This window comes from Cydia strobilella, chromosome 1, assembly GCF_947568885.1.
Source record: "Cydia strobilella chromosome 1, ilCydStro3.1, whole genome shotgun sequence".
In the NCBI taxonomy this organism is placed as follows: Eukaryota; Metazoa; Arthropoda; class Insecta; order Lepidoptera; family Tortricidae; genus Cydia; species Cydia strobilella.
Window position 1 is genome coordinate 5,364,203 of NC_086041.1, and position 24,346 is coordinate 5,388,548.

General features: G+C 39.6%; 2 protein-coding genes across 4 annotated transcripts; one reads left to right on the forward strand and one right to left on the reverse strand.

The window, feature by feature from the left end:
- The first annotated feature begins 1,298 nt into the window (after window positions 1–1,298).
- Window positions 1,299–6,744, forward strand: LOC134755133 (uncharacterized). The gene is made up of 4 exons (XM_063691651.1): window positions 1,299–1,430; window positions 2,960–3,361; window positions 4,541–4,673; window positions 6,485–6,744. Exons 1-4 carry the CDS (start codon window positions 1,346–1,348, stop codon window positions 6,738–6,740), a joined length of 876 nt encoding a protein of 291 aa, XP_063547721.1. The 5' UTR covers window positions 1,299–1,345; the 3' UTR covers window positions 6,741–6,744.
- Window positions 6,745–6,920: 176 nt separating this feature from the next.
- Window positions 6,921–23,585, reverse strand: LOC134755631 (another transcription unit protein). 3 transcript variants are annotated; one of them, XM_063692149.1, is made up of 12 exons: window positions 23,431–23,585; window positions 22,435–22,531; window positions 19,592–20,218; window positions 19,171–19,274; window positions 18,436–18,554; window positions 18,206–18,266; window positions 17,673–17,854; window positions 16,947–17,158; window positions 15,869–16,031; window positions 13,172–13,387; window positions 8,308–8,476; window positions 6,921–7,481 (listed from the first exon to the last, which is right to left on the reverse strand). In XM_063692149.1, the coding sequence occupies exons 1-12, from the start codon at window positions 23,459–23,461 to the stop codon at window positions 7,228–7,230; spliced, it is 2,235 nt and encodes a 744-aa protein (XP_063548219.1). In that variant the 5' UTR covers window positions 23,462–23,585; the 3' UTR covers window positions 6,921–7,227. The 3 variants fall into 3 exon arrangements, with proteins under 3 accessions (XP_063548219.1, XP_063548229.1, XP_063548211.1); XM_063692159.1 differs by lacking the exon at window positions 18,206–18,266 and having other exon boundaries at window positions 18,375–18,551; window positions 23,431–23,584; XM_063692141.1 differs by lacking the exon at window positions 18,206–18,266 and having other exon boundaries at window positions 18,375–18,554; window positions 23,431–23,584.
- Window positions 23,586–24,346: the final 761 nt, after the last annotated feature.

Sequence of the window (24,346 nt, forward strand, 5' to 3'; positions counted from 1 at the left end):
CTAACTGTGTATTGCTAATGTCAAATTTACCTATTCGACAACACACGATTTCTTCCATTCAACTGAAGTTCAACACGAAACGTCACTTAACGCATGTCAAATACCGCTCCTGGCTACCATCCCCCCACACAGTCCTACGTCCTACCGCTCTAATCGCCCTAGTGCAATAGAGCCCAAGTCAGGTTCAAAAAAAAATCGACAAACGCCAGACGAAAAGAAAAATATGTATCGCGATGACAGATGCTACCAAGGGTCCGGGTGACATTTCCATACATAATTTAAGTTTCAGATATAAAACGAACACGATTTTTCCTAACATTCATATCGGTGACGACGATAGGTACGTGACTTCGCAGTGAGCTGTGCGGGGGGAGCACAACATTAAATAAAAAGGTACATTATAAAAAAGTCTAGGTAAGTATTAATTCATGAAAATTCCTGACATTTTCCCGTTCGGGCGCATTCCTGGCAAACGGCCAAAATTCCTGACATGTCAGGAAATTAGTGACGACTGGTAACCCTATAACCACGTGCCAACTAGCGACATAGCAGATAGCGCGAGTATACCGTCAAAGCCTGAAGTCGCGCCGATCTGTCTCTTCTCGCGCCTGTCGCGGCAAAATGTGCTAGCGCAGGTTGACATAACTTAAGAGAATATTTAAAAAAAATGTGAAAGTAATTCAATAATATTTCACCTTGCATAAAGCGCTAAGGACGAACACGGAACATCGTTATTTACACGAAGGCCAATACGTTAAGCAGGCCAAATAAGCGAGAATCTTTTTTACCTACTGAATTGTTCTTTAGCTCTAGCTTTTCTTGTATACCACATCGGTGGCAAACAAGCATACGGCCCGCCTGATGGTAAGCAGTCACCGTAGCCTATGGACGCCTGCAACTCCATAGGTGTTACATGCGCATTGCCAACCTTTTAAAAACCTGTACACTCCTTTTTTGAAGAACCCCATATTGTAGCCCCAGGGGAAAACCTCGGAAGGGAGTCGTACTTACAAGTAGTATATAGCCGGTATAAACCGGCTCTACCGTCATACATAATATTGCAATAATTTGCAGTGGCCATCATATAATAAGTAGGTAACCGTAGGTACCTTCTGAAAGAGTTCATTCACAAACATCAACCCACTGAACAACCGACAATGTTTGTATACAATATGTCTATTCACAACACAGATTAATCAACTGTGATCTGATATCTACTCTCATTTGACCCTTACATTCAAAACAATTAAGGTCAAACTTAAACTGGTCCGTTTGCGTGTAGCGTTGTTAGTTCTTGAGAACTGTCTTGTCCGGGAACGATATCAGTGTGGCCGCGCGCGCCGCTATGCACGCGCGTGCGTTGTTCATCACAATCTGTGTCGCCATTTCAAATTGTTTGACGATCCATCAAAACTACGAGCAAGACATAGGTACGTTACTTATCGACTAAGATACGCGTGATGTGTAACGGTAATAAGGTTTTTTAATTGAAGTGGAAATTGAATTAAGTATCAAGTTTTGCTTGTTTACGCTTAGAAGTGATTGGAAAAACGTGCGCCGATAGATTTCGTGATTTCTGTAAAGTAAAAACACAAACACTATCTTTCATTTATTCATTTCGAATTGTAAACCATCAAACATTGTTGTTTTTGCTTCTCAAAAAGTTGTAAAACTCGGCGAATAATTAACGATGACTAAGAGTTAGTCGTCCGTAACGCCATATGTTTTGACGCGGGCGCAATGCCCTCCCGAAACGGGCCTCTGCCCGCGGAATTCAAATAACGGTCAGGGAGCTGGATAATTGCTATAAAGTAGGTACTTAGGTAGGTTCCTATGATAGTAGGTAGACTTGAGTTTAACAACTACCTAGCCCGGGTTTAGCACGGTAGCATTTTTATCGCCTGTCACCATGCCTGTCACGTTCTAACAAAAGTATGTAAGTGCGAAAGTAGCACTGCAGGCATAGTGACAGGTGATAAAAATGCAACCATGCTGACACCGCTTAGAAGCAGGCTTATTCGTAGGCATTACTATAGTTGGTCAAGCAAATCTTGTCAGTAGAAAAAGGCGCGAAATTCAATTTTTTCTATGGGACGATATCCCTTCGCGCCTACATTTTTCAAATTTGCCGCCTTTTTCTACTGACAAGATTTGCTTGACCAACTATAACTAGTACTAGCTACTGCGGTGTCAGCATGGTTGCATTTTTATCACCTGTCACTATACCTGTCACTCTCGCTTTTACATACTTGTTAGAACGTGACAGGCATGGTGACAGGGGATAAAAAATTAGGATGAGGCTCGGTCGATCTGTGTAAGATTGTCCCCAAAAATATTGAACTAGTATTTTCACTGTAACAAGGTACCTAGCTATTGAACTATTCACGCTAACTTGACTGAACCGTTTTTAATTTTAAGTCAGCTGAATAAATACATATGGCTTCTAGCTTAAATGCGATGTTCCAGTTTAACGTACTGCTTGGTTATATCAATACTAGTTTATTTAGATAAGTTATCGAAAGTAAATACCTACACGATATTGACGATATTATCACCACCTACCTATGCAGCTATGTCTTGGCAGTCCGACAAACTACATGACTAACAATTTCAGCCAACATTACATGTCTCTTATTTCACTGTTTGATACCTACACTTAAACGTAAATGTATTACTTAAACAAAACTCCGCATAGGGTTACCAGACGTCAGGAAGTTTCCTGATTTTTTTATTTTATATATGTCTTAAAAATCGATATCATGTTTCTGGTAACCCTAACTCCGCAGGAATTTACTTCAAGGCAGCGCCGTAATTCGAAACGTAAAATAAATAAAAAATCAATATCAATTGATGCATCGCGGTCACAATTCGAGTACTTTGACATACAATATCTCTGAGTAGGTACCGTTCAAAACTAATAAAAAATAATATGCTTAAGTAAATTTGTTGTTAATTTCAGAAACGCATTCAAAAGAAGAACTGCCGCCACTCTTCATAGTGTGTAACCTCACCGACATAGTAACAATCACTGCTCCAGAAAAATACAATAACGACGCGCTTTACTATTTATACAACCCAAGTAATGACGTAACTAAACTGGACATTAAGCAAAATGCAGCGATAGACGAAACACATGCTAATACCGGTGATAAAACCGTAGTAAATAATAAATACAACGTAAGAAATGTTAATTTAGGACAGAAGGTCGACTCAAAAACAAATGATTCGTTCGGAGAAAACAATGAATTTGTCATTGGGCCTGTGGGGCAAGAGGAGCACGGGAATTGGGTGCTCAGTATTTATTACAAGAGGAATGGATCTTGGGTGGAAGAGTTCCAGGTTATCACTATTCAGATAATTGGTAAGTACTAAAGAAATTTACCAGGTAGGTATAGTTATTTGGCAATATAAAAGTTCCTTCTTATCTTATAGAAGTTGATTAGCGAAGGTCAGCGACTACAACGCACGGTGTGGTAAAAACGGGTAAAAATGTTAACTGCGCTCATATTATAATATTCATGGAGACTATATAAAGGAGCCAAATCTCTATGTATGAAAAGTGTCCAACAAAAAACAGTAATTAGGCGGCGCCACCATATACCGAAATACTACCAAAAACAACCTACGTAATTTGGTCGGGTTATTTGTTGCCTTAATATGGTTCATGTTATACTCATGTCCCAGAGCCTAACTAGCGCCACCGGAGAGATTAGGAACTATTATTTAAAGCTGAAAGCGGTCACTTTTGCAACAATTCTGCCATAAGAGATTGGCATCCTTTCTATACCATCCATAGCCCAGGGATGCATTTTGTAAAGGTCGCTCCACACTCGTGCGCGAAGCCGCGATTCGCGCACGAGTGTGAAGGGAGCTTTAAGCAAATATGGGGCATTTTCTATGAAAAGGTGTTTTTTAAGCTACCGAATAAAAATATTTAGATTTTTTTTTGATTGTCGATGGCGCTTACGCCGCACAGCGTCGCGCGGAATTGTATTTATATCGGAGCATCGTTTATAATGGCGTAAGCGCAATCGACAATAAGGTCCCTGTTTATAGAAAATATCACATATGGTTAAAATATAGTTGCTAGAAAGAGAGGCAAACAACTAACTTGTAGCTTTATAAACCTAAAATTCAACTTGACATCATGGATAAGAAATAACAATATTTATTTTAATATGAATCAAATTGGTTTTATGCATATACATAATGGAAATAAATCCAATTTAAAGCGATACAACATATTATTATAAACCAATAAAAAGAACAATGGTTTAAAACAATAAACGTTATTTTGTTTAAGGCTGTTTAGAGACCAATTTAACCTTTTGGACGCCAATGACCGATATATCGGCACCGCAGGTCCAACGCCAGACGGATTAATCGGTCACAGATCACAGAGCAACATAGACCTGCGTGCATGTGCATAAAGTTCAATTTCAGTTTTGACACTTCGGGGACGTGGCGTCCGAGTGACAGCTTTTGTGTTTCACACGGCGTCGAAAAGGTTAATAAATATTTTTACTTTATTTTATTGTAGATTTCGTCCCAATCCAGCCCGCATCCCCCATACTAACTGAGGGAGCATCATTGGAGTTGGGTTTCGCATACCCCCTACCGGACATCGAGACTTGTGAACTGGTGCAACCCTCTATCGACCGACCTTACGACAGGTACTTTAGGTAGGTAGGAACATATATACAAACACAATTCAGACTCAACGTCGCCAGTACTAACAGTATAAGTATTGGAATTATTGGAGTTGGGTTTCGCGCACCCAGTACCGGACGTCGAGACCTGTTATCCGATGCAACCCTCTGTCGACTAACCTTACGACAGGTACTTTAGATAGGAATACACATACAAACACAATTGTAGACTACGTTCTCAATCCGAAATACTAAATGGAATTATTATAGTTTAGTTTTTTTTAGGTTTGCACACGATACGAGAATAAAGAACCGATTTTTCAGTCTCCAATTAAACCTACGGATAGGATTTATATGAAGAAAAAAAAGAAAATGTTTATTTCAGACACCGGTGTCCATATTTTTGTCTACAAGACTATTAAGTACGTAACAAAAAAAAATAAGACTATAAAACTATTAAAATAAACGTTAATGTTAATAGAACACATAATGCTCATTGGATCGAACATGCATTGACATCCTGTGAGATGTAAGAGGGCTATCAACCCTTTCCGCAATCACCCATTCCAATATTTATTCCATTTAAACACGATTCTCATAACTTTACGAAAATCGGCCCAGTGTTGATAATTGAATGATTTTTTTTTTCTTTTTAATTAAATTATCATCAAGCTATTTACTATTCGTCATTAAAGCGCCCAAAGTCCCAATTTAAATAAGTGGGTGATCTTATCCATTGAATACCATGAACTTATGACCACCTATGAACCACCCTAACAGCATTTATACGTCATTATGCCGTCAGCGACGTCATTACGACGCCATAATTACGTCATTATGACGTCGCTAACGTCACTTTGTTACCTGGGCATGAACCACCATTCGTGTACTGAATTCGACTTCGTTTAACTTGGCAACAATTAAATATTTTTACCTTATCAGTCCACTGTAAAATCAGTCACAGTCACAGATATAACTTAAGCGCTCGTAGTAAAGATAATTCACGCTAGCCAAAGTCATTATATGTATAGGTAATTGGTTTTAGAATGTCTGCGATGCTTATCCTTCGTACTTTGTACTTTCGTTGTATCTCTGCGATTATTATATATCCTTGTTTTGTACAATGAAATGTTTATTAATACTTACTTACTTCATAGGAACAATTGATTCTGTGATATATGATGCCTAAGTGGTTGGGGAGCCCAAGAGGGGATTTTTGTAGTTACTCGAGAGCGTCAGATTAAGATATGAGTCATATTGATATCTTGCTACCCCGTGGAGTCTACATTTACCAGTTTTAGCCATCTATGTTGAGCCGTTGGCTGGTGGAGGGTTCATCAAATCGTAAATTAGATTAATGCTAAAATTGTGCTATTACTAAATCTGACAATTATTTGTACGCGTTTCCTTTAAGGCTTTCCGCGCGCGTCCGCAGTCTGTTTGACGTCGCTAACCTGTTAGCATGGGCGGCGGTCGCGCCGCGTTGTGTTTGGCCAAGCCTTTATCTGACAGTACGTAGCAATGTGAAAATAGGGAAATATCAGATTAAGGAAATGCGTAAAAATAAGTGTGATATAAACTTATAGAAAAATTATAGCATTAACTTGGACCAAAACGATCAAATCCACAATGTACTTACCGATTTCTTAACCCTCCACCAACCCCCCGAAATTTAACAAAATCTGTAGACGCTTTCCTGCTCGCTGGAAAAAAAAAACTTTCTATAACCTTTTTTTCTTTTAATCCAATCTTTCGATTCCAATAGATCTCTACGACGCTCGAGTAACTACACATTTAGCATCGCCGGCTCCCAAGCTATTGTACGTTGTTTACAGAGAGTACGAGAGGACGTCGCTGCACACGTGTACTTACGTCATTCGTAACCTGAGCACCCGGGACTCAGGTGTATGGAAGATAGTCGCAGTCGGGAACATCGTGTATGAAGGCTATAGCTCCGTGGAAGTTAGGAAAATCGGGGGCGGTCTTTCAGAGGCTTTGCCTCTTGTAAGCGCTAGTGTAAATGGAACCAAATACTTAATATTTAGTATAATTCTGCCAGTTGGACTGATTTTAAAAATATATTGCTTGTAATTAATTGTATGGTTTTATTATTTTAGTTTTAAATACTTGTGATACTTGAGGCCAGAGGATATTTAGTTCATTAACTGGAGTAATTATTTTCTATTATCTCAAATATTTAGGTTATTCTGTTCTTGTTTTACTGTGATATACCAATCATAGGCAAGGCTTGTAAAAAAAGAAAATTACATATAGGTTTAATGTCACTATAATTATTATAAAATATTTACATGTTTAAATTTAGCTTAAAATAAGTTTGCCAATTAAACAATATTAACTTTTTTACGCCTAAGACTCGCCACATTAGTTCTAAACAATTATACGTAACTTGTGCAATTTGCAAACTATCTCTTAGACCTCAAACATTCAAGGCGACCTAACGGACGAAACAGCCCCAAACAGTGGTCAAATCGTAAAGTTCGTTATAAAAACTTTCGAGATTGCATCAAAATAATACAAAGTTTGACGACCATGTCAACCGTGTCCTCTCGACAGTCGGCTATTCGTCTCCGCTCCCGCTTCCGCTGCCGGCCCCGCTCCCGCTGCCGGCCCCGCTCCCGCTTCCCCCGCGCCGGCTGGCGGGCGCGGTGTCGCTGCCCGCGGCCTCGCTGCCCGCGGCGTCGCTGCCCGCGGCCTCGCTGCCCGACGAGTCCGAGTCCTTGAGCGCCTTGGCGCGGTCGAGGCGGCGCGCGCGACGGGTCTCCACGTCCGACCCGTCCGACTCGCTCGAGTATATCGCTGCTCCTGCCGTAGCTGTAAATTTAAATCAGCGTATTTGTAAACCTCAAAACTGCGAGCACATTAGGGCCCACAGCACACGCGCGTAGAACGAGAGCGCTTCGGATCCGACGCAAGTATATCACAGTTGTCAGCTCAAATAGAGCCCCTCATCATACAAACCCCCTTATCAACCAGACAGTTGACTACACCCCTAGACCTGACCCGAAAAGAGGGAAACGTAGACCACGACACGTACTGACTGACCCTGACGATGACATTACTATAAGACAGAAAAATGACCCCCCCCCCCCCCCAGAGAAACTTTTCCTCCTCACTCACTTTTCAAAGTAGACATCACTAACTTAACGGACATAGAAATGACAACAGTACTACAGAATTTTTATATAACATATCACAACGTTTAAAATCAGAACCAAGAGTGGGTGTAACCTTATCTATTGCAGGTATCATAACGGCTCAAGAGCTGGCTGCGGCGGCGGTCGCCCAAGCGAATACATAGCACCGACCACGACTTCTGACCCCATCGCGCCCAATGCTCGCTCTCCCTCTCTCCCTCTCGTGTAACTCACTGACAAACCAACAGACAAATCGACTAAAATAAATTCAAATCACTGACTGACTTACGTAGACATAATCTAACACCCTCTACGGAGGTAAAGACCTGCGTCCCTTCAGGACGCAGGCAACTCATTCTTTTCCCCCGGGATGTCCCTTCGGGACATCCCGGCGTCATCACATGGATATGATAGAGCTAATATTACTCTAAACTCCTACCATAAAATCAAAAAAAAAAAAAAAAACAACAACAAGTTTCTCAAGGTTGTATAATTGAGCATACCTTTTTGTCCCTGCTTGTACTTGTTCTTGATAGCCTGCAGGCTGACGCCGCCCTCGTCGTCGGAGTCGTCGCGGCGCGCGGCGGCGGCGGCGGCGGCGGCTCCCGCGCGCCGCTTGGGCCGCGCCGAGGGCCGCGACCGCATCGCCGCGCGGAGCTCCATCTCCTCTTTCTGTTAACGACACAAGGGGTCATCCATTAAGAGCGCTATTACATTTAGGCGTTGAGCGAGTTTAGGTATTTTACGCGCTGCGGCGGGCTGTGCGAGCTCAGTATGCCGATCCCTTCTACCACGTTTTCCCGCTCGCTCGCACTGCAATGATGGATTAAACAATCTTGATCCTTCGTGAAGCATACTGAAAACAATTATAACGACACTAACTGTACTTAAATTTTAAAATCCCAATTATTGTTATTTGGTACGAAAATACTAAATCCAGTGCAAATGTACTTACTTTTCTATTATAAAAGAATTATTTTATACTAGAAAGAAATTATACTCGCTTGTTTACATGTTTCGTCATTACATTTGGTACAGGTACAGGGTAACCGTACAGCTTGGGTAGCGAAACTATTTTAGCTATATGTAGCAGTGTTGGCCGTAATTGTTAATTTTAATTAACTATTGATCAATTGCATTAACCATTAGTTCCGCCATTAACCAATTGCATTACGCACCAATTGCATTAAAGTTAATTCGAATAAAATTTTTGATACGTTAATGGCCATTGAAGTTAATGTTTTGTTTAGTGTTGTTTGACATATCAGTCAAATTTGACAGATTGACAGTTTTTGTCATTTTCAGTGAAAATTATCTTTTTGGGATAGAATTTAGCACCCACTGACATTGATAAGTGTAGATTTATACTATCTGTCAAAATTGACAGTTTGTGACCTTTTGACAGTTTTGGATCCCAAATCGAAACGGCTTGTCCGATTTTGACATTAGTCATGGGATGGAAAATGTAGTTTGACATATCTGTCAAAAACTGTCAAAATTGACAGTTTGACAGTTTTTGTCTTTTTAGTGAAAATTAACATGGTTTGTTTGCTAAAATATATCCCAAAAAGATATTTCACTGAAAATGACAAAAACTGTCAATCTGTCAAACTTGACTGATATGTCAAACAACACTAAACTATGTCACTTAGTACCAAACTTTAACAAAACGTTAATTTTCACAAAAAAATACAAAAACTGCCAAACTGTCAATTTTGACAGTTTTGACAGATGTGTCAAACTACATTTTCCATACCATGACTAATATTGAGGGTCCTATCAAAATCGGACAAGCCGTTTCGATTTGGGATCCAAAACTGTCAAAATGTCACAAACTGTCAATTTTGACAGATAGTACAAATCTACACAACAATGTCACTGGGTGCTAAATTATATCCCAAAAAGATAATTTTCACTGAAAATGACAAAAACTGTCAATCTGTCAAATTTGACTGATATGTCAAACAACACTAAACTATGTCACTTTAGTACCAATCTTTAACAAAACATGTTCATTTTCACTAAAAATGACAAAACCTGTCAATTTTGACAGTTTTGACAGATGTGTCAAACTACATTTTCCATCCCATGACTAATGTTGAAGGTCCTATCAAAATCGGACAAACCGTTTCGATTTGGGATCCAAAAATGTCAAAATGTCACAAAAATGACAATTTTGACAGATTGTTAAAAATCTACACCTGACAATGTCACTTGGTGCTAAATTATATCTCAAAAAGATAATTTTCACTGAAAATGCCGAAAACTGTCAATCTGTCAAATTTGACTGATATGTCAAACAACACTAATCTATGTCACTTAGTACCAAACTTTAACAAAACATGTTAATTTTCACTAAAAATGACAAAAACTGTCAAACTGTCAGTTTTGACAGTTTTGACAGATGTGTCAAACTACATTTTCCATCCCATGACTAATGTTGAAGGTCCTATCAAAATCGGACAAACCGTTTCGATTTGGGATCCAAAAATGTCAAAATGTCACAAAATGTCAATTTTGACAGATTGTATAAATTTACACTTAACGATGTCACTTGGTGCTAAATTATATCCCAAAAAGATAATTTTCACTAAAAATGACAAAAACTGTCAATCTGTCAAATTTGACTGATATGTCAAAAAACACTAAACTATGTCACTTAGTACCAAACTTTAACAAAACATGTTAATTTTCACTAAAAATGACAAAAACTGTCAAACTGTCAATTTTTACAGTTTTGACAGATGTGTCAAACTACATTTTCCATCCCATGACTAATGTTGAAGGTCCTATCAAAATTGGACAAGCCGTTTCGATCTGGGATCCAAAACTGTCAAAAATGACAATTTTGACAGATAGTATAAATCTACACTTAACAATGTTACTTGGTGCTAAATTCTATCCCAAAAAGATAATTTTCACTGAAAATGACAAAAACTGTCAATCTGTCAAATTTGACTGATATGTCAACCAAACCTTATTGCCACTAGGTACTGCCAGGGTTCAGCATCACCTCTATCATGGGTACTGCTCTCCTAAGTGCTCATCAAGACGAATCGGATGACTAAAACAGCGTGTGCCTATGTTGCACCAAACCTTAGATCCACTAGGTACTGCCAGGGTTCAGCATCAGCTCTATCATGGGTACTGCTCTCCTAAGTGCTCATCAAGACGAGTCGGATGACTAAAACAGCGTGTGCCTATGTTGCACCAAACCTAAGTTCCATTGGTACTGCCAGGGTTCAGCATCAGCTCTATCATGAGTACTGCTCTCCCAAGTTGCTCATCAAAACGAGTCGAATGACCAAAACAGTGTGCGCCTATGTTGCACCAAACCTAAGTTCCACTAGGTACTGCCAGGGTTCATAAGGAGGATGAGTAATACATACTCAAAACTTATACAAGTTCAGTCTTAGTTATATCGGAGCATCGTTTATAATGGCGTAAGCGCCATCGAAAAAAAGGTCCCTTTTTATAGGAAATATCACATTTAATTCTGTTTTTAGTATTTGTTGTTACAGCGGCAACAGAATTACATCATCTGTGAAAACTTCAACTGTCTAGCTATCACGGTTCATGAGATACAGTCTGGTGACAGAAGGACAGACAGACAGACAGACGGCGGAGTCTTAGTAATAGGGTCCCGTTTTTACCCTTTGGGTACGGTATAAAATAGATATTTAAGTGGGGCTCCGATACAACAAACGTGATTTATTAACCGTTTTGTGCGTAATGGTACGGAACCCTTTGTGCGCGAGTCCGACTCGCACTTGGCTGGTTTTTTTAAAATTTACTACCTATGAAATGTCAGGTCATTTCAAATATTTTTAATGCTGTTCGGAAGTTTGTTATGTTACTATACTAACTATTATAATACTATATAAACAAATACAGTATTCGGATCAAAGTTTCTCAGTCGCTGTTTACACGCACACAGTATAGCGTTTTACACGGCGCCTGCCGCACACACCGATAAAAAAGCTCGTCGTCGCCGTCGAAAACGTGCGGAGCCGACCGACACAGGTCCGACCTCTTCAAGCTCTGCCGCGGTACTGAGATCGCGAGCGCGCGTCATCGGCTATATAGAGTAGTTTTCAAAAAATTGCCAAAAAATTAAAGTAGAATTTGATAAACACAAATGTATACCAACAGTATAAGCAAACGTTGTAGATTGCTCGTGTATAAAAATGACTTCGATACTAAGTAGATTTTCGTAGGAATTTACACTTGTTTCAAAGAGAAAATTCAATTCGTTTTACTTTGATTTTCTCTTTCTCAAAAGCATGTAGGAAGAATATCGTTCGATATTCCTAAAGTACAGGATATTAGTAATACAAAATATCCAACTTCAGCAGAGTAAACTTCTCAAAATTTACAAATAAGAGCTTACAATTCAGTGCTTCACGCGGTTTTTCGTAAACGACCATCAGAAAAAAAATCATAACTAATTTAATTAGTCCTTTTTCTAAAATGTACAACGATATTCCTAAAGATAAGAAGACGCTCTTACTGGAACAAATACTCTTTATTTCTAATAATGAGCGTAAAATCTTAAATGTTGTCGGGAATATCATCAATTTTACATTATTTCGACTTTTCTTGTAAGAAAGCTCTTAATTACGTCACACGAATTTGACGATTTTTTAACCCCTCCCCCACTTCTTGTCACACCAGCACCGGTAGCACGATCGCATTTTTATCGCCCGTCACCATGCCTGACACGTTCTAAAAAGTATGTAAGTGCAAAAGTGGCGGGCATAGTGACAGGCGATAAAAATGGAACCATGCTGCTACCGCTAGTCACGTTTGGCTAAACCCTTCCCCCTTGGTGTGACGTCACATATTTTCAGCGAACAGTTTCAATTCGTTTTTACATTTATTTTAACAATTTTTTATTCGACAAAAGCAATGTTAAAAATTTATAACATGAAGCCGATTAGGAATAAAAATACATCATCATTGCAAAAACTAGTTAGTGACGTCACAAAGTTTGTGACTCCCCTCCCCCTTATCGCAACATGCCACATTTCCTTGACCACTTCCCTTCCCCTAAACGTGTGACGTAATGAATGGATGACCCCCAATGTTCACAAGTGTGTCACTTAACTTCAAACTTGGGTAAATCCATTCGACCCTCTCGACAAACATCTACCCTATTACCTTTTCTTAATACTAAAATCACATAATCTGACAGATGTTTTAAACCAGAGTTTAAAGTTAAGCGACTCAATTTAAAGCGTGATGGGCGTGCGATGCGGGGTGGATTGTTCGAGTAATAAGGTAGATTGAATAGTTTAGTTTTATCACATTCACCGCTGAGCTAGTCGTAGCGCTACGTCGTGAAAGAGAGAAAGAATATAAACTCACCTTAAGTTGATACTTCCTATCGGCGTCAGGGTCAGCGCCGACCTGCGACAGGATCTTGATGGAGCTGGTCTTTGTGGAGCGGTCCGCTAGCGATAGAGTCATCTTCCTGTGGGTGAAGGACTCGGTGGAGTGCGGACGGAAGGACAGCTTCGTTCGGAACACCGCCTGGCCCTGCAGACCTGTGCCTTGGCGGACGAAGAGATGGTTGTGGTCGCCCTGAAATCAATTAAAAGATATATTGAAACATTACAATTGGTACCCAAGCCTAACTTTTTTCTGGGACCCGAGTGGCTGTCTTAAGGATACCATATCTTTAATCAGTCACGACTAATGCCAAGCAGGGATGTAACAGATATGTTTTTTTTCGGAACCGAAAACGGAACCAGATGTTTTCAATTTAGTTTATCGGAACCGGAAACGGCATCGGAACCGAAAACGGAACCGGAACCAGAATAGGAGCCTGAGTGATAGCTTGATAGGTGGCCTTGTACCTTGAAATAAATGTCTTTTTTTATAGGTACATTAGGTACGTAACGTAGTTTGAAGTAATGATTTTTTATTTTGTAAACAATTTTGACGTCAAAACATGTACTTCGTGTGGTATTATTAATTTGATCATGCGATATAACTTGATATATCGACAACTTGATATACGATGACATCCGATATAACTTCCGTTTCAAAAGTATAGCGAGGTTTAGACTAGCAAGAACTTGCATGCAATTTACGTTACATTGCTGACTACTAAGGTAAACTGCATTCAAAATATTTATCAGATACCGCAATGTAATGAAAATTGCATGCAAGTTCTTGCTAGTCTAAACCTCACTTAACGGAACCGGAACAGAAACGGATGTGTAATACCAATCGGAAGTTCCGACTTAACAGAAACGGAGCTCCGTAACATACCTGATGCCAAGCACCTTTTAACAGCATGTCATCGTCATACCAATGGTCACTCCAAATATCGCTACAATACAAATATCAGAGTTTTGAATGATTCACGGTTAGTTTCACTAGACTTATATTGACCGGGATATAGACCGTGATGGTAACGTTGAAAGCGAACGCAGCCGACGCGCAAGAACGAGGGTAGACCGAGCGCTGTCTACACAACTGACACCCACCCGCTGTCTTCAGTCACCCGTGAACATGATACATGTAACGCATCGAAATATCGGGAGCTCATAAATAATACAAAAGGTAATCACGGTCTATATCCCGGTCAATATAAGTCTAATACAAATATTGATCTATCTCTAACCCCTTTTATCCTGTACTCACTGTAATTTTCATTTCACATGTTGGAGGCGTACACATTCAATTTGTATACTGTACATTTAGTACGGTCAAAAATAGATATAACTCCGTAATAGATGGATACAGAAAATTTGATTCTCGTTCAGAGGGCGCTACTAGCTTTGGCCTACTGTCGTATAAATGGCGTCGACGGTTTCGTTTGTTATTTAACAATTTTAACGCATATCAGTGAAAGAACATGGGTCAGTCAAAATCATAAAAATAATTAATGCAAATAAAAAAAAATCATTTATCCATATTTAAATACATTTTATCGTATTTTTATAAATCTTCATTTTTAGTTTTAAAGTGTGTCGACAGATAGCAGTGAATTTACTGGGGTTACAAAATTTACTATGACAGTACCGCTCTAGTATAATTTACTCTATGGTACGGTCTACATCGAGGGACCACTACTCAAAAAATAAAACTCGTAGCGCGAGAGAAATTGCTGTCTTTACTAATATAGGTATATAGTAGCTATCTGTCAGGCCGTACACAGTGCGTTATGCTAATTTCACCTTTCCATACAAACGGAGTTCCGTTCTCATTTTAAAACTACGGGTTGGATTGTAATGACACTTTGCACATACAATGACATGAGGTATATCTAGGTCTGTAATTAGTTTATATAGCTCCAGTTTATGTTGTTGTTGTTGTTGTATCTCCTAGGGCACCCCGGAGGTGCATAGGGCCTCCACAAGATCCCGCCACGCCTTCCTATTCTCTGCAACCTTCTTGGCCTCGCTCCAGTTCAGCTCCAGTTTATAAGATAAACGAAATAGAGCATAAACAAGTTTTGTATGAAAAACTTAAATTCGCTGTATTTTTTTAACTACAGTACCGGCCAATGATATATCACCTCCATGTTTTTACAGTATAACTTTTTATTTTTATTTGTGAGTGACTACCAACACCTCCCTCACTGTTTTAGGTAGTCTAGTAGTATTCCTTTGTACGGGCGACGAGAAAAATTAGTTTCATATAATGGTTTTTTTATACTTCATTTTTTTACTAGAGGTTTTTTAGTAATATGCTGAGTATCCTATGGTAATTCACAGTATTTCATTGCAATATTCATCATATATTTGTATAAAATGACTAGTAAAATATGCAATCTACAAACTAACCTATATTATTTACTCTATACAAGCTCATACAACGGTCAACACTCAAAGGTGATATATTATTGGCCGGTACTGTATGTTATCTGAAGCTACATAAACTAATTACAGACATAGATATACCTTATCCTATTGTAAGTACAAAGTTTCAAAGCAAACTAGCTACTCGTTTTAAAATGAGAGCGGAACTACGTTTGTATGGAGAACCGAGCTTCCTTCAAGACAATAAATAATTTGTATTTGTATAGCTAAATTTAAAAAAGGAGTATCTTACAAGCAACGGTTGTTTATAGACGTCAAATATTTCAGCGCCGAGATGCAGGGACATACTTCCGTCTGACCATTTGACCATGCGCGCGTTGGACTCCTTGATGGCGTTGCCTTCTTTGTCGAAGTTGGTGCGCCAGCGCATTGTGTTTTCCACCTTAAGTTTCAGTCTGTAACATAACAATATATCTTTAAGAAATGTATTTATTTATAGGTTTATTTATAGGTTTTTAAACTGAAATGTAACTGTTAAAATGGTAAACTTTAGCCGTTCCATTGCTTGTCTGTCATGAAGCGGAATACTTAGTCCACTTCATAAGTTCAAAGACCATGCCTTCAATTTGACCTCGAATATGTAGGTTACATATCGACTCCCATGTCGATTTTATACGAAAGTTTATTTTAGAGGAAACTCGAAACGCTAAATACAATCAAATCAAAATGGACTTTATCGTGAAAAGTGAAATGTCTAGTATACGCTTGTATAGTAACTTCAGACCGGCTTCGCCCAATATCTCTATCTCATCAATGTCGAACTAAAAGGTCGCTAGATCAAAAGGTTTTGTCTCCAACAAGAAATTCGTCAGTTTCACAAAGTGCAATTAAACACGATTGGGTACGGCTCAAATTTACCAATGTTGATCGGAAACTGCTCATGCCATCATTACGCAAAAATTCCCTTGGGCCACATCAGACCTCGAGTCTATCATCTGACGTTAATAAACGTCATTAATAACTCACCGGTATCGACCTTCCTCATCCATCATCTCTTCGTCATCGGTCATCAATCTCATCTTCATAAGTCACCGGGTCATAAAGCCTGGTCTCCACAGAAATTGCCAATTTCGGTCCATATCTTATCCAGCGGCGTTAACATGGTCACGTTTTTATCGCCAGTCCCTATGCCTGTCACGTTCTAACATGTATGTAAGTGCGAAAGTTACGCATGACACGACAGGCAATAACAAGCGGCCATGCTGCTGCCGCAGAACAACTGCTCAGGCCACAATCTTGCCCACACATCATATCAGACAAATGACTTGACTAGATCAAACCGAGTATCTTACATAAGGTCAATAACTCACCTGTATCGACCTTCTTCATCCAGCGTCTCTTCTTCATCAATTTCATCTTCATAAGTCGCCGGGTCATAAGGCCTGGTCTCCACCGACAAGAAATTGGGCAATTTCACAAAATGCAGCTCCTTGCCGAGCTCGGTCCAGATCTTGGGCATGTCCACGTCTATGCGCGTCTCGGGGATCTCCACTTCTTCCTCCTCTTCGGGTTTGTCGCGACCCTATGTTGGAAATTGGGGGTTTTAAATGATGTTAACTGAAGTGACATTTGGCTTCCACATTGGAACGATCAAATAACGATAAGTAAAATTATAATGTCTACGTCTAATCGAGTTCGTCGAGACGGTGGCAACCTCGAAAAGCTTTTTGTGAATGGCAAAGTGGAAGAGAAAAGGCCTGGACGTGGACGCAGTCCAATACGTTGGTCTGACTAGGTCCGCACCGCTCTTGACTCCACAATTCACATGGCTCTCCACACCGCCAAGGACAGAATCAGATGGAGAAAGATCGTAGGAGAGAAAGTGATGCAAAAGGGAGGTCACGACCCTCAATATTGAGGCATACGACGCAAGGAAGAGGAGGAATCGAGTTTACGAATATTATCGTCTCTGCGCTCGTCATCGTACTTGCCACGGCTGCCCCTACGTGACCTTGACATTGACCTCGATCGCGAATTTGACTAGACAGAGATCTTGTCACCTAATACCTCACTAGTCATATATATCTTCGACTAACCTCATCCCCGCTTCTACGAGCATCATCGTCTCTGCGCTCATCATCGGACCTGCCGCGGCTACCACTTCGCGACCTTGACCGTGACCGCGACCTTGACCTCGAACGGGACCGCCCGGAGGCCTTGTCGCCTTCGTCTTCTGTACTAATGTCAGAGGCGTCGCCGAATAGGGCGTCGGCAGTTACTGTAAAAGGTTTTGTGAGAGATATTCATGAGTAAAGCTTTTAAAAGTCAGTATTTCTGGCATTAACATAACGTTTAAATTCAAACGATCTGCATGGTTTTGCCTTGGGTTCAGTTTTTCACTAGACCGCCTTATAGACAGAACAACATTATAAGTTAGCCTTGAATGGCCTTGATAATACTTAACTAAGTATTAAGGAAAAAGTCTACATTGAGTTGTATGTATTAGCATTGCAATGACCCCTCCCTCAACTCCCAGGGGCATAGATAGCCAACCAAAAACCATCCTCCAAGGTTTTAGTTTAAATATACTTTTTCTTTTTTTAATCACTTCGGTGGAAAGGAACCTTACCAGTGTCAGTCTTTTCTTTGTCCTCATTGTCATCATCGTCCGAATCCACCAATTTCTTAGCCTTCCGTTTGGGCTTCCCGCTGGTATCAGACTTATACGTTATTGCTATCAGCCTATCACTGACGTACGAGTATGAATACTGGAGCAAGTCATTATAATTCTTACTTACCAGTATCAGTCTTTCCCTTGTCCTCATTGTCATCATCGTCCGAATCCACCAGTTTCTTAGCCTTCCGTTTGGGCTTGCCGCTGGTGTCGGAACCGCTTTCAGAGCCTTTACGTTTCGGCACGCTCTTCCCGCCGTCGCTGTCCGAGTCGGATATCACGGCGCGTTTCTTCTTTTCTGCTGCTAATGAGTGAACAGTACGAAGTTATACAGGGTGGCCAAAAAATATGTGAATTTCCGTTGCCAGGGAGGTTTTGGGATTATACTGAGCAACTTTTAATACCCGAAATCGCGAAAATAAATTTGGTTGTGTACATTTTTGCTGGTCCATTTTCTATGGGAGGGTAAATTTTTTTTTCGCGATTTCGTGGTTGTACCCATAATAAAAGTTGCTCAGTATAATCCCAAAACCTCCCTGGCAACGGGAAATACGGGAATGCACATATTTTTTGGCCACCCTGTATAAGAGAGACTGTTAATCACAATTTTTGATCTCCATGCTCATAATTTATACCGACCAAATTATTGAAGAGTCAACCAAAAACATTTGCTCGTGTATCACAAATCTTTCAAAGAAAACCGCAACAATTTTTTTCGTTTTATTAGATATAACTGGAATTTATACACAAACACACAAACCTCTGACTAGTAGGGAAATTAGTTGTGATTTTGAGTTATTTACACGTCAAAATATCTTTGCAACCATCATTTGCAGACTTGCAGTACAAATAATTAAAATGACTAGCTTTGCGGTGATATTGTAATAGCAAAATTAATATCGGTTTGATTTCTTACTTACCAGCATTAGTCTCTGACGCATTAGAACTCTTAGATCGTGACCTCGAACGGCTTTTCGACTTGGATTTACTTCTGGACTTTGATCTCGACTGTCTCGAGCCTGACCTGAAACATAACCAGTGCATTTATTTAAAATATTGGCATGATTTACTAGAAAATAAAGTAATTTGAGCAGACGTGCAGCATGCATGTTCTTAGCAAACTTGTTTTAGTAAGACGGGTATTTCCTAGGCCGGTTAAACAAAAAAGAAGGAATGGAGAGATTCACACGCTTTTGGTAAGCTTCGGTAGCTCAGTTGGTTAAGAGCGATCAGACCGGTGTTCCGAAAGGTCGCAAATTTGAGTATTGCCCGAAGCGGTGAAATTTTTCATTTTTCCTTCAATATAAAAAATTGTTTTAGTAGAAACCAGAAGAATTTTACCTGGATCTACTTTTGGCCTTAGCCTGCTCGTCATCTATCATGAGATTCGGCGAATTCGATCTGCTGTCCTGCACGTCCTGTCGCTCCACAGGGCTCTTAGACCTCGAGGACGCACTACCAGACCTAGACCTCGACTTCCTAATACTCTTCGGACTCGCGCTCACCGACTTAGAACGCGACCGGCTTTTCGCCTTTGGACTTTGGGACCGCGACTTTGACGAGTGCGACCGGGTTTTCGGACTCTGGGACCTTGACTTCGGACTTTGGGACCGGGACTTGGGGCTGGCGGATCCTGATTTGGGACTTTGGGACCGTGATTTGGGAGATTGTGCCCCAGATTTCGGACTGGCCGAGCGGGATTTTGCGCTGCCTGAACGTGATCTGGCGCTGACAGAGCCTGACCTATGAGAACCGCTTCTAGACCTTGACTTAGACTTGCTTCGGCCTTTAGCGCTTCCAGACGATGAAGCTGATTTGTTACTCTGAGCTGAGCCGGAGCGAGATCTGTTAGAAGCGGCAGGGGAGTTGGATTTGCTTCGGGATGCATTGGAGGATTTTCTGGAGGCAGCGGAATGGTGGGACTGTGGGGAGCCACTTCCTGATTTAGCTGGACTGCGGGAGCCGGATCTGAAAAAATATAATAAAATAATATTTAACCTTTGCACTTGTGAAATAACAAAACTACTTGTGACATTCAGTGTTTTTTCATATGAATGGTTTTTACTCCTTGCAGGACTCTGTTTAAGTCAAAAGAGTTTAGAAGCCTACTAGACAATGTTGCACACTACACAAAAAATAATTGTTATAAAATAAAACTATGAAAACGGATTATATCTTTATTGAATTTATAATACATCCCTGATGTATTATAAATTCAATATACGCCATATAATCCGTTTTCATAGTTTTATTTCATGAGTAACTATCGCGATAACCGAAGACAATATTAATTATTATAGATGGAAGCTAATATAAATGGGCACAAACAAGTTATAGGTGTTTTTTGATGCGGGAAAATATGAGACTGCATATTTGTATCTTCAAAAAAACTGGACAAGTGCGAGTGGGACTCGCCCACCAAGGGTTCCGTACTTTTTAGTATTTTGTTGTTATAGCGGCAACAGAAATACATGATCTGTGAAAATTTCAACTGTTACGGTTCAGGAGCTACAGCCTGGTGACAGACAGATGGACAGACAAGCAGACGGACAGAGGAGACTTAGTAATAGGGTCCCGTTTTTACCCTTTGGGTACGGAACCCTAAAAGGCGGGGTTCCTTTTATTTAGTACATACCTATAGGACTGAATAAAATAGAACTAAATGTCAATACTCTTATATGGAACAACAACTTGTGTAAATAGACATCTTACTTTTATTATTAAAACTTATGTATATTCTAAGAGGGACACATTTTAAGTTCTTAAACTAACTAGGTTCTTAACTTTTTTACACAAAGGTGCTTATCACGCTTGCTGCGTTTAGCCCTTTCTCGCTGGCTTGACTAATATACCTAGTCGGCTCATAAGTTCTGTCATATACATAGTATCAAATAAAATCAAAAGTTTAAGTTTATTCCGTATAATTTGTACAGCGTTTGAAAGCTTATAAACTAGAGAATCTAAATGTATAACATTTATTCAAAATGACCGCCATAATTATCTACACAGGCTTGAAGTCTTCGTGGCCAGTCGTCAATGGATTCACGCACCACTTTCATGTCGATATTGGCCACTGCCGTAGCAAGAGATTTTTTCAGCGAGTCTAGATTTGCATGAGGTTTTGAGCACACCTTTTCCTCTAAATACTGCCATATTTTATAGTCTAAAGGATTAAGATCTGGGCTAGAGGAGGGCCAATCTTCATGCCGTATAAAGTCGATTTTATTGGAGGCGAGCCAGGCTTGTGTAGACTTTGCCTTATGGGCTGGAGCAGAGTCCTGCTGGAAAAACCAATGCTGGTTTAGAAACATCGTATGGGATAGTGGTTTCACAATATTAGTCAACACCGTGTCTTGGTACACTTTGGCACTAGTTTTTACTCCTTTCTCACAAAAATGCATACTAGTGACGCCCGCATAAAAAACTCCCAGCCAAACCATCACAGATGAAGGGTGATGACCTCTTTGAATACGGGGAATGCTATTAGACGCTTCTTTACTATTGCGAGCGTACACTCTATCATTTTGTTTACTACAGTTTTCTTCTATGTCAAAAATTTTCTCGTCCGAAAACAGTATACAACGGTGCTTATTTTTAGCGTACTTCTTCAATAAAGCTTTAGATCTTTTAAGCCTTAAAGCTTTAAGCCGACCATTGAGAAGATGGCCAGTTTTTCGTTTATAAGCACGAAGTCTCAGGTCTTGATTAAGCACTCTTTTCACCGTGTTTTTGCTCAAACCCATCTGGAGGGCCATAACTTTTTGTTTCCTAGCGGGATTTCTGGCAATGCGTGCCCTAATTGCTTGTACAACCGCTGGAGTCCTAGCTGTACGCGGACGACCGCTTCTTTTCTTGTCATTTAAACTAGAGACCTCACTGTATCTTTCTATGGTACGATACACAAATCTTAGAGAATTTTAAATTTTCAAGTAGCTTAAAAATTTTAGTCGGCGAGTGACTACAACGATATAGTGCAATTATTGCGGTACGGCTATCTTTAAGCGTCCACTCCATGTTGAAGAAAACAGAAAATTGCAAAATTATACTACTCAAATATTTAATAAAGATTCGAAATTCAAATGCAGAACGGTTTTTGTTTTAGGAGTTCCAAATTTAAATTTTAGAGGCCAGTGACAGAACTTATGAGCCGACTAGGTAGTGTATTAAAAATATATCATAGTGACCTAGATCGGCTGCCCTCCTTGCCAGACGGGGCCGGGCTAGGGCTCTTCTTGCTACTTGCGCTGGACCCACTGTCTGACTCGGACCCAGAATCTGTGTCTGAAACAAAATTTTATCACTATTAGGTTAGGTTAGCTTAGCATAACTCTCCACCATATGCATAAGAAATGGCATCATAGTTTCCAATTTATAATTTCGTAGTTCTATGACTGACTGACTGACTGATTGAATAGTGCATTATTGTTTTCCATTGTATTTACTCGGAAACATTCGTATTTGTCATGCTGCTCAGTACTTTTTGTACCGAAACTGACTGAAATAGCAAGACACGTTTCCGTGAAAATACGATGGAAAATAATTATGCACTGCATCTGTACCTACTTTAGTTTAAGTTACGTACAGTACCTACACCATAAATGTCTTTTTTTTTTGGTTTCTTTCATTGCTGTACTGTGTTTGTGTTTTGGTAACAAACATCTTTTTATTTATTTATTTTATTTATATGCTGTAGCTACAGCTTCACCTTCCCTTTCCTGTACCCAAATTCAAACTTTAAGCTAGCTTCTAGCGGTTAGTTGAGGTTTATAAGAAATCCTGGCACTCGCCAAGGCCCCCCGCAATCCTGACAAAGAACTAAAAATCCTGACATATCAGGGGAAATCCTGACATGGCAACCGTAGGTGTGGTAGCTCAGATCTGATCTGGTTCTTTACTGTAAAGGTTTTCAAACCTAAATTAAAGACACTTTGGATATAAAAATATAAACTGACGAGTTGTCAGACTTGTCAGTTTGTATAAGATTGTATTCTTTTTTTAGTTCAACGAAACGAAACACAAACAAGGCTTACACTTTATATAATCTTTAACTTTGAAAAACATGTCTTAGTGTACAGTTCAATATTAAAACAAATACCAAAATACCGTATATTCGGCAAAACATTGAATATTTTTGACTCGGCCATACAAAATTAATTTTACGTAAAACTGTAGCAACTTACCTTCCGAAACGTTTTGCGCTATTGGTGCCATTGTTATGTGTTTCAATAAAACACAATTTTAGTAGCAAATATGATTAGTTAAACCATCAAAGCGAAACCGTACACAAACACAATCTGAAACGGATTAATATTTTTGAGGTTATAAGTAAACGTCAAGTATGACGCTTGTTTGACGCGTATGAAACACATCCACATAGATGCTAGTATCGCTACTTTTCTTGAATGTAAAAACTACGCCACGTGAAACACAGATGTAACTCATAGTTGTTAAGGGTGTTAATTCGTGATTTATTACAGTCATTATTACAACATGAATAATAACGGCTTTACTAAACACGTGAATTTATTTTAAAAATTCAACAGGGTAGTGCTTACGGCAAGTTTGGGTATATATTTATTAAGGCAATATTTATTTGTTTAACACTTGCACAAAAGAAAACCTTACAGTACAAAAGGCGTACTTAATGCCATAAGGCATTCTCTACCAGTCAACCTTTACTTAAACGACGCTACTTTTTAACTTTCATTGGGTAAGTAAGTACCTACCTACTTTTTCTGGCAATGCCTAACAAATAGTGACAAGTGAGTGATTATTAAGCTTTCTTCGCATTGATACAAAAAAAAACTACAAAATTATTAGTTTAATTTTAGTTTGTTGTTAGTGTAATACTCATAAAACCTAAAGTATGGTCAAACGGGGTAAATGCAACAATGGGATTATAATTAGGTAATAATTAATTGCGTATTTTCGTTATTTCTCGAATATGATTGGTCGGAACGCCCTATGTTAGGCATAGAACGCACTGCGGTTATTTTTTTGCGGTTTCAGTCTAATTTCTTGCGGTTTCGTCTTGTACGTGCGTGCGCTTATGAAACATGCGGTAGGTACTACGTACGTTACACTTTTTGCGGTTCT

Coding starts and splice junctions, on each gene's coding strand:
- LOC134755133 (XM_063691651.1), top strand. CDS start 1,346: ATGCACGCGCGTGCGTTGTTCATCACAATCTGTGTCGCCATTTCAAAT. Junction 1,431..2,959: donor AAACTACGAGCAAGACATAG/GTACGTTACTTA, acceptor TGTTAATTTCAG/AAACGCATTCAAAAGAAGAA. Junction 4,674..6,484: donor ATCGACCGACCTTACGACAG/GTACTTTAGGTA, acceptor CGTTGTTTACAG/AGAGTACGAGAGGACGTCGC.
- LOC134755631 (XM_063692149.1), bottom strand. CDS start 23,461: ATGGCACCAATAGCGCAAAACGTTTCGGAAG. Junction 17,855..18,205: donor CAAAGAAAAGACTGACACTG/GTAAGGTTCCTT, acceptor AACCTTTTACAG/TAACTGCCGACGCCCTATTC. Junction 16,032..16,946: donor GATGAAGAAGGTCGATACAG/GTGAGTTATTGA, acceptor GTTATGTTACAG/ACTGAAACTTAAGGTGGAAA.